This window comes from Carcharodon carcharias, chromosome 13, assembly GCF_017639515.1.
Source record: "Carcharodon carcharias isolate sCarCar2 chromosome 13, sCarCar2.pri, whole genome shotgun sequence".
In the NCBI taxonomy this organism is placed as follows: domain Eukaryota; kingdom Metazoa; phylum Chordata; class Chondrichthyes; order Lamniformes; family Lamnidae; genus Carcharodon; species Carcharodon carcharias.
Window position 1 is genome coordinate 19,848,727 of NC_054479.1, and position 19,488 is coordinate 19,868,214.

General features: G+C 40.9%; 1 protein-coding gene across 1 annotated transcript in view; it reads left to right on the top strand.

The window, feature by feature from the left end:
• The window catches only part of morc2 (MORC family CW-type zinc finger 2), an 87,612-nt gene that overhangs the window by 36,000 nt on the left and 32,124 nt on the right, over positions 1–19,488 (top strand). Inside the window, exons 8-15 of the mRNA XM_041202905.1 lie at positions 2,190–2,301; positions 3,354–3,479; positions 4,297–4,376; positions 7,176–7,258; positions 8,185–8,270; positions 11,274–11,414; positions 16,514–16,668; positions 17,975–18,103. Coding sequence (XP_041058839.1) covers positions 2,190–2,301; positions 3,354–3,479; positions 4,297–4,376; positions 7,176–7,258; positions 8,185–8,270; positions 11,274–11,414; positions 16,514–16,668; positions 17,975–18,103 — 912 coding nt within the window. The remainder of the gene's footprint in view (positions 1–2,189; positions 2,302–3,353; positions 3,480–4,296; positions 4,377–7,175; positions 7,259–8,184; positions 8,271–11,273; positions 11,415–16,513; positions 16,669–17,974; positions 18,104–19,488) is intronic.

A 19,488-nucleotide genomic window follows, 5' to 3' on the forward strand; every position in this document is an offset into this window, starting at 1 on the left:
TAGCTACAGCATGCCTGGGGGGTGACTGCAGATGGCCTTGCAGGATACCTTTAAGCAGTTCTGGACCTAGAAGGCCCAGCTTTGGACTGTGGTGCTTCAACATGCGTGGCAGCAGTCTGGGCTAGCTGGCTGAGAGGAAACAGCAATTGCACTAATGGAAGTGTAAATGTTGTCATCCTGAGAAAGGGTAGCAGGTTCATCCTCCTTGGTGTTACTGCCACTCCCTGGGGAGCAGCACCTCAGCAATCGCAGTGATCTGTTTTGAAGACAGATTGCTAAGAGCCTGCACACCCGTATGTGCATGGTGCTGAGCATGGATCTCTTGACCTCAGTTTGAGTTTCCACTGCAGCGCTAAAAGCTTCATGGTCACACCATCTGTAGCTTTCAATTTGTGGCAGATGTCAGGATGAGTATGAGTTGGGAGTTGAGAAGGGAAATAAGATTATAACTCACTGTTGTCCTTGATGTTCTCGGAGGTGTCAGATGCCATGGGATCTGTTGCTGCCAGCCCCATGATCCTGAGCACCATCTCTGTCATCAGGGTGAGTGAATGGACTCGTGGCAGCCCCACTGATAGTCCTCTGATCCCTCCTGTTATGTGTGCCCTGCTGATGTCAGTAATTATGTGGCACAATGTCTAGGTGATGTGCATCTATTACAGAATAGCTGGAGGTCTGTGAAAACTCTGACACTGGCATCAGTGGCAGGCATGCGTGGGTGGGGTGAAGTATGTGAATGTTAGGTGTGAGGCCTGAGTGCTGCTGGATGAGTGATAGGGGTGTGGTGTAGTGGATATTGAGAGGCTGGTGTTTTGGTGGGTATTGGATGTGATGTGAAGATTTATTCACTCAGCTTGACTTTGTCTGTAAGGTCATTAAATTCCATACAATGACCTGTCTGGCCACTTGCTCCCATTCCTTTCAAGGCATCCTCCTCGTCTCCACCGAGGAAGGCCTCTCTCCTGTCCATCTACATCATTAGTACCTCCAGAATGGCATCGCTAAATCTTGGAGGCCCTTTCCCTGCGTTGGTGCTCCATTATCTTTCACCTTGGATGTTTCTGTTTAAACTAGAACAGATATTAAACTTGCACGCTCTTAGACCTGTCCTCATCCTCCGCACTGTGCCTGCTGCCAGTAGTGTACCTTGTGTCTGGCTGCAGGCCACAATTACTGTAATGAGGCATCATGAAGTTTGCAGCCTGCCTACCTCCCAACAAAAAAAATCACGTCCCCTGCTTCCAATTAATGGTGTGGATGAATTTTCAACCCCCTCTTTTATGAATTGAAAGTACCCAGAGAAATAAATTAATCAGGACCAGTCAACGTGGAATGCTTTGGAAAAATAATAAATAAATAAAATATAGTGGATATGAATTTTGAAAACATTTGATAAGATTCCATGTAAGAGGCAGTTGGTAAAGATCAAAGCCAATGGAATTCAAGGGAATGTGGGCAAGTGATAGATGCTTTCAAGGCAGAAAGCAAAATCTAGGGACTAAAAGACGTTTCTTGAACAGGAAAGATATGATTGGTGATCAGAACACAGAACATTAATGAGGAAATGAATGATCTGGATTGAAGAAATTTGTTGATAACCCACAACCCCCAATTTTGTGTTATGGCAACTTTCAGAAGAATGTGAAAGATTGCCAGAGACTATAGGTAGCATAGCGAGATGAGAGATTTTGGAAGTAAGAATGGGGGGTGGGGGGTGGATTATGCAAAGGTCTCAAATAGAGGAACATGGTGTGCGGATATGGGAAAAAGATCTGTGCAGAGGAACTCAGTGTGCAGACACAGGCTGTTAAAGGTGATAGCGTGAGTAGACAACATTTCTAAAAAGGAAACTACTGATTTTGTAACTTCTGGCATTGAGTGCAAAAGGTAGGAACTGCTGAATTTTGTAATAGAAATAGGAATGTTAACGATATGATGAGCATGCAAGAAAGTGGTATTAGTGTAGGTGAATTGTGGAGAAAAATATTGCAGTCTTGGTGAGGTTAAGTGGCTTTGTTTCTGTGGTGTAACATTCTATGATTCTTTAATAAACAGTTTATGAATTGCTGAGGAAGCCTTAAAGAATGTATTCTAAATTTGTGATAGAGCAGGTGTTAATGAAGGATTATCTGAAATACATATTTATTTAATCCTATTCTGCATTTTGAACAGTTTTTAATCCTTTGCAGGAACTCTGGTGATAGTTTATAACCTTAAACTGATGGATAATGGGGAACCAGAACTGGATGCTACCTCTGATCCTACTGATATCCTGATGGCAGGACCACAACTTGAAGGAGTGTAAGTAATTAGTCTGAGGCACTATGGGGACATTTGGATTGGGAAAGAGAAACTTTCCCAAACTTTAATCAAGCAGATTAGTTCATAATAAGCAAAGTCACTTTGTAATAAACAAAGTCTTATTGACAACACAACCTCAGAAGTAATGAAGCTCTCTGTGAAATGGAGTTTGCAACTTCAAGTATCAGAATGAAGTGTAAACCCATGTGGATAGATATAGGACACAGTATCAAAATATTGCTGTGCATAAAACATTGGACAAAGTCCCACTGCTGAAGAGTGATTTATCTAGATTTATTGCCCATTTCCAAGGAGAACTTGGATTCTGCGATCTTTTGTGCTATCCAAAAGTGGAAATAGAGCTTAAAACAGTTATTTACTAAAATACATTGACACACTGGTCCAACTTAAATTGGGCCTTCTAGTTTGTGGTTGTCACAATAGTTAATCAATTTGACCTTTCAGACATTTTATATATATTCATATTTGAAAATCACAGAAGTAAAAGAGATGGTGCCAAAATCTAAAGACATTGTTCTAAGGCTACTGTCAACTGGTAATAGAATTGTAAAGACAAATGAGGGGTTTGCCTCTTTTCTTTCCACCCTCCCCCCTTTCAGTTCACTGTGAGAAGATGGCGAGGAAAAAAGTTCCAACTGTAAATTTCTATTAGAATTTTTTTTAAAACGATCTTACATATTAACTTGATGCCCCTCTCTTTGTAATGCTGCTCTGGACATAGTCACTGAGAAGTATTTATGGGAGGATCCTTTTGTTGCCCTTTGCCCTTTCTCCTTGCCCCTCCCTTGCACCCATTTTGGCTCATTAACGTTATTAAATTACCATGGGAGTGATCCACCAATTTAGCTTTGCACATGCAAGGATTCGCCCAAAATTTTCCCTAATGGGTAAGTTTCTGTTCTTGGAAACTGGTTCACTAAGCCTCCTAACTAAGATGGGGGAAGTGAGCAGACAGCTGGTCACTGAAGATTACTGTGTGATTGCAAGCGACTAAGAATTTTTTTGTCCTAATGGAAATATCTATTTTATAGAAAACCAGAGCGGCGCTCCTTCAGGGCATACACAGCTGTACTGTACATCGACCCTAGGATGAGAATTTTTATCCAGGGTCACAAGGTCCGAACGAAACGACTCTCCTGCTGCTTGTTTAGGCCCAGGTAAATAGAGGAACCTTTGTGTCAAAGAGAAATTGCATCTACAATAGTGCCTTTTACTATCTCAGGATGGCCTAAACTCTCTTACAGCCAATTAAGTACGGCACAGTTGCTGTCATGGTGCAGTTGCTGTCAGGTTAAAGGTGGTGATTAGTTTATACACAGCAACTTCCCACAAACATCAATATGATATTAAGCTGATAATTTGTTTTTAATGATGTTGGTTGAGAGATGAGTTTGACCAGAACATCGGTGAGAAATCTTTGCTTTTTTCAAATTGGTAGCTTAGGATCTTTTATATCCATTTGAGAGGGCGGATATGTGGTCTCAGTTTAACATCTCATCTGAAAGACGGAACCTCTTGACATTGTAGCATTCTCTCAGTACTGCATTGGAATGTCAGCCAAGATTTTGAGCTCAGATCACTGGAGTGAGATTTGAACCCACACTTTGACTCGTATAGGTATACAGAAACAACGATTGAATGGAGTTTAGATACAATTCAGCTGTGATTTAATTGAATGATAGAACAGGTTTGAGGAGTTGAATGGCCTACTCCAGTTCCTATGTCCTGATGAGCAAAGGCAGCATTTGTTTGTGAATGGGACTTTCTTTACATTTGGGGGCCAAACCTACACTGAAGCCAAAGCAATATCAGCTAATAGCTTTAAGATATTACATTAATGATCATGCTAGTTAAGCTTAATTTTTATATGTAAATTTGAATTACAAAATACTTTTTGTATATGACTTTTGCATAGACCATTTCAAGTTTATGCACCTTGGTCTGTGCTCTGATTAACTTCTCTTCCTTTCACAGAATGTACAAGTATACATCAAATCGCTTTAAGACCCGTGCAGAACAGGAAGTGAAAAAAGCTGAGCATCTAATGAAAATAGGTATGTTTGAACAAGGAGAATAATTTTTAACATTTTTCCATTGCATCATTTTTGAAGGATGTTAAATGTTGTTATAAATATTAAAGAACTGGAAATGTTTTTCATGGTGGCACTTTCTTAATTTGTTTGCTAAATGCAAGCCCTGGGGTGGAAGTTAACTATTTTGGTCAACTATATCCCAAGTTAAGTTCTGGCTTGTACTGAATTAAGTGATCTCAGCCGGAGATGAGGGGAAAGTCACGGGATATTTTTGATCTGGGGAGCAGGAAGGGTTCCTGCTTCTGTCGCCATCTGCTGAGGTTCAGTGTTGAGAGTACTAATACTTCACATGCCATTTTTGATCAGAATCTAAACTGCTATCAGTGGGATACTTGACTGTGGGCAGGAAGAAATTGTAGATGATTTAATTCCTGCCCTCATCTGAAACCTTCATGAGCACAATACTAACTGAGCGATGCTGGACAGTGAACTAGTATGGGAAATTTTGTCATGTTTTTTTTAAATCCCTTCCTCATTTGAGGATGCTAATGCCAATTGTATAACACAACATAGAACAAGGATAAACCTGAGGAGCTTCCTCACTTGAATTGCATAATGCATGTGTAACCACTAAGTTACTGACGCAACACTTTATATCGACTGATTTTAACACTTCTTGAAAGTAAACTTGGGAAGTATTATAGGGCTTTGCCATGATCATTTAAATTCTTTAGTAAATACATGATGGATTGAATGGCCCCCTTCTGTGTTGTAACCATTCTATGATTCTATGCTGCTTTCAAGAAGTGCAGTATTGTGGCATGGAACCTTATCATTGGATTAAGGTGTGGGGTAAGACCCAGGCAACATCCCAATTATCTACAGATTCCTGCTGGAAGTGCACCCATGTGAACTTTGAGGATAGGAGCTCTAAATAGCTTGTTGACACTCACTATCTAGGCTTACACATGAACAATATTGAGATATTGGAAACTTTTATCACCCATGAAAATGTTTACTTGCAAATGGTAGTACCATAGGAAAGAAAGGAAAAGAGTATGAGGGGGCAAGTGGGTAAATTAATACAAAATTGAGCCTGTGCTTCATTGTTTGAATTTACCAAATTTATGTAAATCCTCCATCCTTAATTGTCACAGCAATGCCTCACATCATGTAGAAGTTACAACATGGCAGTACTATTCCATGTCAGTCTTAGACCAAGTGTTGTTCTAGTTGTAGTGGATATGCAGAACAGGGCCCAGGGTTTGGGGGCAGGAGTTATGGGGGGTGTGTGAGGAGGGGGAGAGAGAAGGAAGAATAATTTAGTCATGGCTTGATGAACCAACCCTTTTCCTTCCTGACAGTTTCATATATTGAATACATATTTTTTTTTTTAACCATTATCATTTCCAAGAGATTGAATGTTTTTCAGAATTTAAGTATTTTTGCCCTTGATGAAATTTATGAACATAAGAAATCAGACAGCAGGAAGTCATACAGCAATTCATGCTTGCTTCGCCATTTTATTAAAATCATGACTGATCTTCAATTTCAACTTCACTTTCCTGCCTCATTCCCTTTGAGCCCAAAGAGCTGTCAATCTCAAGCTTGAATGTACACATTGGAGCATCCACAGGCCTCTGGAATAGAGAATTCCAAAGACTCATAACTCTCGGTGCAGAAATTTCACCTCATCTCACTCCTTATTGGCTGCTCATTTATTCTGAGGTTATGCCTCTTTGTTCTAGACTGTTCAACTATGGAGAAAGAGCTTTTCAGCAGCTATCCTGTCAAGCTCTTTCAGAATCTTATGTTGTTAGGAGATCACCCCCCGTGCTTCTAAACTCCAAAGAGTATAGGCCGATTCTACTCAATTTATTAAATCAACAACAGCTTGTTTTTTCTGTAGTGAAGATAACATGTTAAATATTTCTGTGTGATTCATTAGAGAAATGGATGTTGAACTGCAGCAGAAGAGTTGAAAATAATAACCAAAAATATGATCAAATAGATATATTTTAAGGAGGCTCTTGCAAAATGTGGAGGGAATTAACAAGACAGAGGGATTTAAAGAGGGAGCCAGTACCTTGACAGCTGAAGCTGTCCCCTTGATACTGAAAAGAAAGCAAGATGCACAGGATCCATGCTACATCAACAAAGACACATGTTGGGGCTTTTGACTGATGTCTGTCATTCACCCAGGATTACATATGAGTTACTGCATGAAGACAGGCCATTTGACCCAATCAATTTAAGAATCACATTTAGCAGTAGGGCTAGAGGAGTTTGGTGGAACTATGCAGGAGAAGGATTTGTAAATCAGGACAAGGGTATTGAAATCCACATTACACCCAAGCCATTTGGGTCCGTATGATGCATTACTACGTTATGTGGCTTATTAACCCATTGAAGGAAGCACTGCATTATTCACTGAAAATGCAGAATGTGCTCATCTCAATATTTAATGCAGCACTGCATCACGTAATGGTAAGTTCGTACCTGGATTTTCTTGGAGTTTTCTCATCTCAGAAGTATTGGGCAAGGGCAAAAGCAAACCTCCTTGGACTGGTTTGTGTTCAAAGTGCAAATTTCAGAGCACCATTTCCAGTAGCTGCAAAGTCCTTGTCCAGTATAGTGCATAGCAGGTGGAGCTCTAAAGAGTGAAAATGGGAGGAAAAATTCAAATTTTAAAGATGAACTCTTAATTCCTCTCAGGTTTTTCTACAGTTAAATATTTGTGCGTTTTTGCTTTCTGTGAAAATTCTTAACACTCTCACTGTCTGACTCTGAACCCATCTCATGCTGTTCTATTGTTTCCAGCTGAAGAGAAGTCACGGGAAGCAGAAAGCAAAGCACGGGCCCTGGTATTAAAGTTGGGAGATGACTTGAGCAGGGAAGCAAGGGTGAGCCACTTTGACTTGTATTTTGAACAATTACGGCACAGTCATTTGCAAATCATGTGCTTGAATATGAAATGTGCATGCTTAAATTTGTATGTGTCTTATACATTGGAGTATAGCATGCAACTTTTCTCAGGCAGCCACAGTGCAACATAGGTTAGGTGGATTTTTTTATGCCTTTAGGCATCAAGGTGGTCTGTTTCCTCAACCTGATTATCAGCATTGTTGCTTTGATTTGAAGGTGTTTGCAATGTTCCTTTATATATCTTTGACCAAGTGGTTGTGTAAACTTATATTGATTATACGTTTTCTTAAGTGTTAGATGTGTTTATACATAAAATATCATTAACTACCTGGAGACCTCGACTTCTAAAAGTTAACAGAAAATTTGATTTGACTTTCTAAGCTGTTAAAATCAAGAGTTTTAAGCAGGACAAGACTTCTTCTGAAATCTGTTTATTCGCTGTGAAGTGCTCAGAATAACTCCATAGTTAATGGACCTTCTAAAACAAGCATGTACCAAAGATTTGTGAGATGAAAAGGCTGAATTTGCAGCTCTGCAATAAAGCTTAGTTCAAGGTTCACCACAGCTAATATTCAATCCAAAACATTATTACAATGTGTAATTAATCATTTTAATAGACCTCATCATTTCATGCATCATAATTTTAGAACTTAGGATTTTTGTTCTTGAAATGATCCAATTGTATATAAAATTAGTAGAGACTCTAGTTTCTTATTCTTTGGTCTTTAATATCTGTCAGTTTGTAGGGTTTAGTAGTGCGATGGTTAAATCCAGTAGAATTTGTGCAAGTGGAATAGTTGGTCACCTTAGGTATTTTCCTGCGCAGGACCTAATATAGAAGTTACAGGTGCCTCACCCACCTGCCAAAAATTGAGATATAATTCAGAATGACTTGATTTCATAGGTTCATCTGCGACAAGTGCAGGATGCTGCTTTCAACCTAAGCAGAGAAGCTGATGTGAAGAAACGAATACATGAGGCGAAACTCAGGTGAGGGTTGTGTGGTGAGATTGTTGTGTTTAAGTTAAGAAATCAGTGCCTAATCCAATGTTTTGGCTCTGAGTATTTTACTTTGAAATTAATTACTATTGTCAAAAAAAAATCTTAGCTTGACTTGGGTTGTAACACTGCTGCCTAGAGTTAGATTATACTTCATACCATAATCTGGGACTTCATATTATCTACTTCATTGCAGTACTGATGGAATACTACATTGCCAAGGTGACATGTTTGGATGAGCTGTTAATCCAAAACCCATGTTGCAATGGATATAAAAGATCCCATGGCGTCATTTGAAGAAATACATCAATGTTACAACATGGAAACGGGTGTTTGACCCATTTGTCTTGCAAACAAATCGTCTTAACGACATTTACTCGCAGTCTTTATATTCCTTTACTCCCCTTGCCCTACATCCACCTGCCCAACCTAATGAGTATAGATATATTTTATGTTCCTAGCCCCGAAGGCAAATGTCACAATTTTAAGTCTGTATAAAGAAATTTATTTTGCTCAGTTCTAAATTTCTTAGATTTAATCTTGTAGCTATGGTCTCTTGTTCTAGATACTACAAATTTCAGAAGTAATCTGCCTCTATCTAACCAGTCCCATCATTTCATAATTTTAAACACTTCCAACTGTTGTGATTTGTTCACTTAGGTGCGTGGAGAGGGCTACTAAACAGTGTCACTGGAGTCAGCTAATATTCTTTTAACAAAAAAATAAAACATTTACTAAACAAGAAAAGACAAACTACATTCCAATACTCCTTCACCCACAACTAAACCTTTACAGATGTATGCAGATTTGTAAGGATAGCACAAGTTACAAAAGTTATCTTATACTCTAATGTTCACAATAAGTACGCAGTCCATGTAAACCAATAGGCGTCCTGTAGTCCGACACACCACACTCTGAAACCAAGTGACAGGTGCCTCCTCAACCAGATGTTATGGATCTCTCGCCAACTCCCCCCACCCCCCAGATGTTTGTCACACTGAGTCAACCAGTCTCGGTGAACTCTCTTTCACACAATGGTTTCCATTCTCCAATCTCCAAGAACTCACTTTGGAATTTTCCCCCAAACTGTTGCTTTCTCTCAGATGCCATCCCTAAGGGTTCGCCTCCAGGGTTTCGAACTCTCCTTCCGATGTTCCTCTCCCCTGGGTCACCACATGCATTCAGGCTGTCTTCCATGCACCTCTGTCACTGACTCGGCTGTAAACAGCGCACCAGTGCTTAACATACCCATAGCAAAGAGTTACAGACCTTCAGTCCCATTTTTAGAAACCTTCCTCCATGTTTTTATTTCCTCATAGGCAACATAATAGTCAATTGACATTATATACTCTCAAGTTCCACTTTCCTTCCTAGGGTATGAGGTCCTTTGTTGGTCTCATTACTTTATCTATTGACTTATACTTCTGATGAGACCAGTTCCATGATTTTTTTTTTACAGCTTCATCAACCTGAGGTGCTGTCTCTAATGGTCTTTTAACCTATTTCCCAGATTCTTCTGCTTTTCCACAACAATTAACCTGTTTCCATTCAAAATATAACTACTTTTTTCCAAACAATGTATTACCTCGCACAGATATTGAATTAAATTTATCATTTTTTAGCACACAGTCCCACTTTATCATTATTCTTTTGTCACTCCCTTTAATCTTCTAAATAATTGACCCATTTGATTTCAACACAATTACCTCCAGGCCTATATCTAAATCATTGATAAACACAGAGAACAAAAATGATCCCAGAACTGAAGCCTTTGAGATGCCAATGCTCAATTCCAAATGTCAAGAAAAACTACCTTTAAATCCTCTGTTTTCTCCATTCTTCTTAATTTTTAATTCAGTTTGCTATTCTCCACTAATTCCATACCATTTAATGTTCTCTCTTATTTTGATAAGATCTTGTAAAATGTTAGAATTTAGAGATTTTCTTTTAAAAACTTTTTAAAAAATCCCTAAATGTACAACAAGATTGAAATCCAATCTACAACTGCATGATTTAAAATAATCTAATGATGAAGGAATTCTATTCTTGTTTTAAATAACCTTTTGCGCTCTATTATAAATACGTGTCCAAGAGCAGGAATTAGATCTGTAGACGTTAAGGTAGAGTGATGTGAAGACATTGGAGACCATCTAGGAACACAGTAGTTTGTGTGCTAGACCACTCCACTCCTGATTTGGGGAAAAAAGGACAATTTTTTCTCTCTCTCCCCCAATTATTCTGTTTGTGATCCTTTATGTGGATGGTGGTGGAAGGGTGCTGTAGAAATCAGCTGTTCAAAGCACCAGCTGTCTCGGTTAGGTGAGAGAACTTGAGTCCAGAGGCATCAAGGTATGAAGAATGGCCACTTGGTCAATGTATCAAAGTGTGAGCTGCAGCCCTGTAACATTATGCTAGAAAGGAGTTGTGCACACTTGCCAAAAGACAAAAATATGTACAGTGTGGCTGCCTACAATGCACACTTTTTCCTGTCAACTTTTTGTCCTCCTGGAAGATCAAGATCAGTTAATTCAGCACAGCCTGGAATTTCCCTGGTCTATATCCTTTAGCTACTCACCAATTTAATTAGCAGTGCCACTTGGGCAAGTTTTCCCACTTTGTTTTTAAATTCAGTTTAATAAGCATAATGTGAAAGTGGATGAGGGATGACTAAATTTGTGAAGTTTTGCACGTGATAAGAGAAAAAGAGAGTGAATTTGAGACTGGAACTGGGATCTTTATTACACTAGGTAACTCCCAGGCTGAGATGCCATTCACTATCTTGATGATGAACTGTTTAAAAACAAGTAACTATTTATTCCTTGGTCACCTTCCACATGTTAACTTCTTACTTTGCTGTCAATTTGGTGTTTTAAAATCTAGTAAATTAAAGGACTCATTTGGCAAAAAAAGTTTCTCTTGCTCTCATGCCAAACTTCCCGATGAGGATACTTTGAAAATTGAGGTTTTTTTATTATTAATCTCTGACTCTTGCAGAGCCTTGAAGGAGCCAAAGGAAATGTGCTTTATTTTTGGTGTGAACATTGAACATCGTGACCTGGATGGAATGTTCATTTATAACTGCAGTCGTCTGATAAAGATGTATGAGAAAGTTGGACCACAACTGGAAGGAGGGGTGTAAGTACCCTGAAAATTGCCTGCACACTGGCTTCTTGCTATAGGCTTGCATTAACATTCCCTTGGTGACCTGCTAAGTTTCCTGTCAGTGCCACTCTACAAAATGCTAGAATACAGCTAGCAAGGTTTTTATGAGAAAATGTTGCATGTCCCCTCTGCATCTTCCCTCACTGTTCATTGAGATAGGAACTCCATGTGAGGAATCATGGCCATGGCACAACTTCTTCCTATTCTGTAGTGCAGTGTATCCATATGACAAGTTGCCATGTCACCAAGTCACAGTGAATATTAAATATAATACAGCGGTGACCTACTGATGTCTTTTTGTTAACTACAATACAAAGACAATGAAAGTTGTGTTTTAAAAAGGGTTGTAAAGATAGGGACAGTGCTACAGCAGTGGCAAAACTTGGGAGGGATTTCCAGAGAATAGGGTTTAAAGGCTCTACCATTGAAGATGGAGAAAGGGAAGGTTTGATGCATGAGCTCAAGTCAGAGGACTGGAAGACACAGGACTGCAAAGCTGCATAAAAGTGAAGAGGTAGCTTTGGGTTAAGTTGTAAAGGAAGATGCTGATCAACACTGGGGGTCTAAATTAAATTCCATTGGATGCCCGCTTGTCGGTGAAGACAAGTGAGGTGGAACAGGATGCAGGTGATGTTTTTGACAATTTGGAATTTATGGCAGGTGGATATCAGTCAGCAAAGGAAGTGTTAGGTTGAGCCTAGAGAGCTGATGAAGGTATGGATAAGAATATGCCAAAGAAAGAGGTGTTTGCACTGGAGTGCTGCTTTGGGCTGCAGTGGAGTGCTTAAGTTGGAGTTTGGTGACTGAGGGAGTTCGGTGAGGAGAGAACGAGGTGATCCTTTGAATACCATGAGTACAGTCGAGTAAGTATTAACTATTTTTAACCACATATAGTTTTTAAGGTCTTGTTTTGTGGTTCATCATTTGTTTTGTAATGACAAGGAGCAGGGAAGAAGGGCCCTAGAGTAATTGATATTATTTGATATTAGGTATCATTCAAAAGGTTTAATTTAAAGGGGTAAGTTATGGCAGGAGAGCTCAAAGCCGTGGTGTGCTCCTCTTGCTCCACATGGGAAGCCGGGAACATTTCCAGTGCCCGGGGCCAGTCTGTGGGCGGGAAGTGTCTCCAGCTGCATCTCCTGGAAGCCCAGGTTTTGGAGCTGGAGCAGCGGCTGGGGACACTGTGGAGCATCTGGGAGGTGGAGAGTATCATGGATAGCATGTATAGAGAGGTGTTCACACTGCAGGCTAAGAGTCCACAGGCAGGAAGGGACTGGGTGACCACCAGGCAAGCAAGAGGACTAGGCAGGTAGTGCAGGAATCTCAGGTGGCTATTTCCCTGCAAAACAGATATACTGCTTTGGATACTGTTGAGGGCGATGGCCACTCGGGAAAGCAGCAACAGCCAACTTCATTGCACCACAGTTGGCTCTGCTGCACAGGGGAACAGTAAAAAGTGTGGGAATGCAATAGTAATTCAATTGTACGGGGAATAGATGGGTATATGTGGCCGCAAATGAGACTCCAGGATGATATGTTGCCTCCCTGGGACAAGGGTGGAGGATGTCTGAGTGGCCACACGACATTCTGAAGGGTGGGGGTGAACAACCAGTGGTCGTGGTGTACATTGGTACAAACAACATAAGTTTTAAAAAAAAAAAGTGATGAAGTCCTAAAAGCAGAATATAGGGAGTTAGGAAGTAAGTTGGAAAGTAGGACCTCAAAGTTAGTGACCTCAGGATTACTACCAGAGCCATGTGCTAGTCAGTAGAAATAGCAGGATATATTGGATGAATATGTGGCTAGGGAGAGGGTTTCAGATTCCTGGGACATTTGGGGGTTATGGGGGAGGTGGGACAAGTACAAACTGGACGGGTTACACCTGGGCAGGACCGGGACTGATGCCCTAGGGGGAATATTTGCTAGAGTGGTCAGGGAGGGTTTAAACTAAAATGGCAGGAGGATGGGAACCTATGCAAGGAGTCAGAAGAGGGGGAATCAAAGACTAGAACAACAGACAAAGGGGAACAAGAAAAGTGATAGCAGGGAAACCAAGGGCAAGAATCAAACAGTGCCTCAGTGAAAAATAGTGGGAACGGAGAAAGTAATATTAAAAAGACAAGCCTTAAGGCTTTGTGCCTTAACATGAGCATTCTCAACAAAGTGGATGAATTAGCCGTGCAAATAGATGTAAACAGGTATGATATAGTCGGGATTACGGAGACATGGCTGCGGGTGACCAGGGATGGGAACTGAACATCCAGGGGTATTCAGTATTTAGGAATGACAGACAGAAAGGAAAAGGCGATGGAGTTGCATTTCTAGTTAAAGAGGAAATTAACGCAATAGTGAGGAAAGATATTAGCTCTGACGAGGTGGAATCTGTATGGGTAGAGATGAGAAACACTAAGGGGCAAAAAATGTTAGCGGGGGTTGTATATAGACCCCCAAACTGTAGTGGTGATGTTGGGAAAGGCATTACGCAGGAAATTAGAGACGCATGCAATAAAGGAACGTCTGTAATTATGGGTGACTTTAATCTGCATATAGATTGGGCAAATCAAATTAGTAATGACACCGTAGAGCAGGAATTCCTGGACTGTATACAGGATGGTTTTCTGGACCAATACGTTGAGGAACCAACTAGAGAACAGACCATCCTAGACTGGGTATTGTGTAATGAGAAAGGAATAATTGGCAATCTGTTGTGTGAGGCCCCTTGAGGGGATCAGCGACCATAATATGATAGAATTCTTCATTAAGATGGTGAGTGACGTACCTGATTCTGAGACTATAGCCCTGAATCTTAAAGTAAACTACGATGGTATGAGGTGTGAGTTGGCTATGATGGATTGGGAAACGTTACTTAAAGGGATAACGGTGAATAGGCAATGGCAAACATTCAAAGAGCGCATGGGTGAACTGCAACAATTGCTTTTGCTGTTTGGCGCAAAAGTAAAACGGGAAAGGTGGCCAAACCGTGGTTTACAAGGGAAATTCAAGATAATATTAGATCCAAGGAAGAGGCATACAAATTGGCTAACAAAAAACAGCAGACCTGCGGATTGGGAGCAGTTTAGAATTCAGCAAAGGAGGAGCAAGGAATTGATTTAAGAAGGGGAAAATAGAGTATGAGAGTAAGCTTGCAGGGAACATAAAAACTGACTAAAAGTTTCTATAGGCATGTGAAGAGAAAAGGATTGGTGAAAACAAATGTAGGTCCTTTACAGCCAGAAACAAGGGAATTTATGGTGGGGAACAAAGAAATAGCTGACCAGCTAAATACATACTTTGGTTCTGTCTTCCACAAATGAGGACACAAATAACATACCAGAAATATTGGGGAACACAGGGTTTAGTGAGAGGGAGGAACTGAAAGAAATCAGTATTAGTAGGGAAATGGTGTTGGGGAAATTGATGGGATTGAAGGCTGATAAATCCCCAGGGCCTGATAATCTACATCCCAGAGTACTTAAGGAAGTGGCCCCAGAAATAGTGGATGCACTGGTGGTCATCTTCCGAGATTCTATAGACTCTGGAACAATTCCTTCAGATTGGAGTGTAGCTAATGTAACCCTGCTATTTAAAAAGGGAGATAGAGAGAAAACGGGGAATTATAGACCAGTCAGCCTGACATCGGTCGTGGGGAAAATTCTAGAGTCCATTATAAAAGATTTAATAGCTGAGCACTTGGAAAACACTGGCAGAATCGGACAGAGTCAATATAGATTTATGAAGGGGAAATCATGCTTGACAAATCTACTGGAATTTTTCGCGGATGTAACTAATAGAGTTGATGAGGGGGAGCCAGTGGATGTGGTTTATTTGGGCTTTCAGAAGGCTTTCGACAAAGTCCCACATAAGAGATTAGCATGTAAAATTAAAGCGCTTGGGATTGGGGCTAGTGTATTTAGATGGATAGGAAACTGGTTGGCAGACAGGAAACAAAGAGTAGGAATAAACGGGTCTTTTTCCAAATGGCAGGCAGTGAGTGACTAGTGAGGTACCGCAGGGATTGGTGCTGGGACCCCAGCTATTCACAATATATATTAATGATTTAGATGAGGGAACTAAATGTAATATCTCCAAATTTGCAGATGACACAAAGCTGGGTGTGAGGGTGAGCTGAGGAGGATGCAGAGATGCTTCAGCGTAATTTGGACAAGCTGAGTGAGTGAGCAAAAGCATGGCAGATGCAGTATACTGTGGATAAGTGTGAGGTTATCCACTTTGGCAGCAAAAACAAGAAGGCAGATTATTATCTGAATGGCTATAAATTGAGAGAGGGGAATGTGCAATGAGACCGGAGAGTCCTCGTACACCAGTCACTGAAGGTAAGCATGCAGGTGCAGCAGGCGGTAAAGAAGGCAAATGGTATGTTGGCCTTCATAGCCAGAGGATTCGAGTACAGGAACAGGGATGTTTTGCTGCAATTGTGCAGGGCCTTGGTGCGACCACACCTGGAATATTGTGTGTAGTTTTGGCCTCCTTATCTGAGGAAGGATGTTCTTGCTATAGAGGGAGTGCAGCAAAGGTTTACCAGACTGATTCCTGGGATGGTGGGACTGACACATGAGGAGAGATTGAGTCGGTTAGGATTATATTCGCTGGAGTTCAGAAAAATGAGGGAGATCTCATAGAAACCTATAAAATTCTAACAGGACGAGACAGGGTAGATGCAGGAAGGATGTTCCCGATGGTGGGGGAGTCCAGAACCAGAGGTCACAGTCTGAGGATATGGGGCAGACCATTTAGGACTGAGATGAGGAGAAATTTCTTCACCCAGAGAATGGTGAGCCTATGGAATTCGCTACCACAGAAAGTAGTTGAGGCCAAAACATTGTATGTTTTCAAGAAGGAGTTAGCTATAGCTCTTGGGGCGAAAGGGATCAAAGGAAATGGGGAGAAAGCAGGAGCAGGCTATTGAGTTGGATGATCAGCCATGATCATAATGAATGATGGAGCAGGCTCGAAGGGCCGAATGGCCAATCCTGCTCCTATTTTCTATGTTTCTATGAAAATTATATTTGTAACTTATGAAAGTGATTTTCTTCCTTTTTGCTTATCCTTAGTTCATGTGGTGGAGTGGTGGGCGTGGTAGATGTCCCATACCTGGTTTTGGAGCCCACTCACAACAAACAGGACTTTGCAGATGCCAAGGAGTATCGGCACCTACTGAGAGCCATGGGCGAGCATCTCGTGCAGTATTGGAAAGACATTGGCATTGGTAAGGAGAAGATTTGCAACAAGACTAAACTGGAACTTATGGCTAAATCAGAACCTGTCTTAATCACTTCAGCTTTAATGTGCATGTATTTTTTTCTCCAATATTTTGTTTAAAACAGTGATGAAATCTGTTGGAGCTATACTTGAGTTGTGAGGGAGCTGAATTAATACATTGTTTGAATTGATACAGTTGCAGAAACATCCCCAATTTATTTACAGTTCTCACACCAGTGTCTGCCAGCTTCCTCAATTTTTATGCAATGTTCTTTTATACCTGTTTCTGCCAAACAAAATAAAACCAAATGACTGGATTGCAAGATGATTCTTATTCTTGCATGATTTTGTTTTAAGCTATTAACATTGTTGTTCATGTTATTTTGTTTTCCATTATATAATGAACAGCCTTGATGTGCAGAGTACTGTCACCAGGGAAAGTTGCATTACAATTGAAAATATAATTGCTTCCCTTCTCTGTAGATTTGCTTCTATTCTGGGGATCACATTTTGATTGTTGGCTGTGAAGTAAGATACAATTGTGGGACTAGAGTTGTATTGTAATGGGGTACATTACCACTGGATGAGGTCCACGTGTTTTTCAAGCCCGTTGTCACTAGGAATTTGAAGCATTTTGTGTGATTTTCTGTGGGGATGGGAAGATCCCTTGAGTGCTTCAAAGCAACTTGTTTCGTTCTTCTTGATATGTGGATCATCTATGGAACTACTTTTTCCTGTTGTTCAAACTATCCCCTCAATGCTCCATTACTTTCTCAGCCTACAAGATTAGAACGAGATCTCTGAGTACGTTAAATTCCACATTTTCCCAGGCCTCGAGCCATTTGTCCTAGCTGTCTCTCAGATCATGATGGAGTAGCAATTTCACTTTAGAACACAGGTTTGCCTATACCAGTGCAACCAGGTTTAGGGCATGAAGTAATCACAATATCTTATTTATCTTGTACCTGATTGAAATGTTAACCTTATCTTGCCCTCTCCAAAGATTCTGTGTGTTTCTAGAATTTTCTGTTTTATGCCAGTTCCTCTGATCTGTATTTTTTAAACATGAGACTGTCCAGTTATCCCATTGAATGGCAGCACTGCCATTCTGGACCTGGTCTGGGAGGCTCCTCCATGCTGAGGAAAGATATTTATTATCTCCTAGCAAGGCTTTGAATCTGTTCTTGTTGTTAATCACAGTTGTCCAGTCATATGCTTTTCGCACTGTAATTTTGTATCAATAAGACTAAATAAACTATGTTTTTACATTATGACCTCTTATAAAGTTAAACAAAAATTCTCTTGGCTTACAGCACAGAAGGGGATATTGAAATTCTGGGATGAATTTGGCTATTTGTCAGCCAACTGGAATCAACCACCTTCTGATGAGACTGTATACAAGAGACGGCGTGCTATGGAGATCCCAACCACCATTCAGTGCGGTACGTCTTACCCACAATGCTTTCTGTGCATAAAGTTGGTAAGTTCCATAAACAAATATCAATTAGGTTAGAGATAAGTCAGAAAATCCCAGTGTTCTCCTACTGCTCACCAGAAGCTAACTTAAACATTAGATGCTGAAGTTGTTGCTCTTGTGCCTTCTTTGATTTTATACATGGCAACTTGCACATGCATTTTTATCTGCATTTTGCATCATCTGTTTGCAAGCGCCAACCACATCCCCCCCTCAACTTTCTATCCTTACGCCTGCCTTATTGAAGATGGTGGCTGTGTGAGATTCCAAGCCACTAAAGTGGCCTTTCTTCCCTGTGTGATCTTAGACGGTGAGCATTGGCAAGCTAATTGACCGTGGTCTGCTCTTACCCCTTGTCCAGTATTTATGTGGCTTCCAGTAGGGTTTGTTATCATCCTGGACCAGACCCCCAAGTTTTCCATATGATCCAATTAGGGACCAGTAACATTTTGTTTATAGTAGACAAAGCTTGTGATTCAAGGTACTTGCTAAGAGAATAAAGCCACAAATTTCCATGAGTTTTGACCAAACGAAAGTAAACTTTATTGTGCACGGTCAAAGATAAAACAATTTACAATATCTATCTTATACTCTAACATTCAGGGTTAACTAGGTGCATGTGAATTAACAGGTAAACTTTGGCCGAGCACACGACACTGCACAATAAATGGCAGATGCAGCCAATACAGATTCCACAGATTTCTCAACAACCCATCCAGACATCAGTAAACAGTGAGTCAACCAAGCTCTGCCCCCCTCATGAGAGATTGAAGACTTCACCTTTGAAGATCTCGCCTTGGAATTCTCTCCAAAAGCCGCTCCAACTCTTGACGGCCTCAATGACAGCCCACCTTGCAGCGTTTCTGTCTTGTCTCCTAGGGCTCCATTTTCCTGGATTCCTGAGACTGCACTCCAGCACCAACTGACAAGCACATCTTCAGCTCTTCGGCTGCACCGCACAGAAAACCACTGCTCTAAAGGGGTACATCTGCCCCAACGACCCACAGCATGGAGTCACCAGCCTTCTGCTGCCTTCTGCTGCCTTCTTGGATCATCAGGGCTTCTCCTTAGCCCCCACTACTTAAAGTCTGCCAACCACAGCCCTTTTTCTTCTTGGAGCATCTTTCTTTGATTCTCTCTTTCTTTACTCTTCTGGGACCTCTCCCTGTCCCCTGCTTGGGGCTCTTCTCAATTAGAGCGCTATGCCCCCAATCAGGTCATTGGGGTTTTCGCACTGTTTTATTTTTATGAAGGCACACTGGGTTGGTGTCCTTGGCCCGAAGAACTTTGAATGCTGCGCTGGACATGTGCAGCGTACTCCCAGTCTGCGCATGCACAGAAACTCCCAGGGCC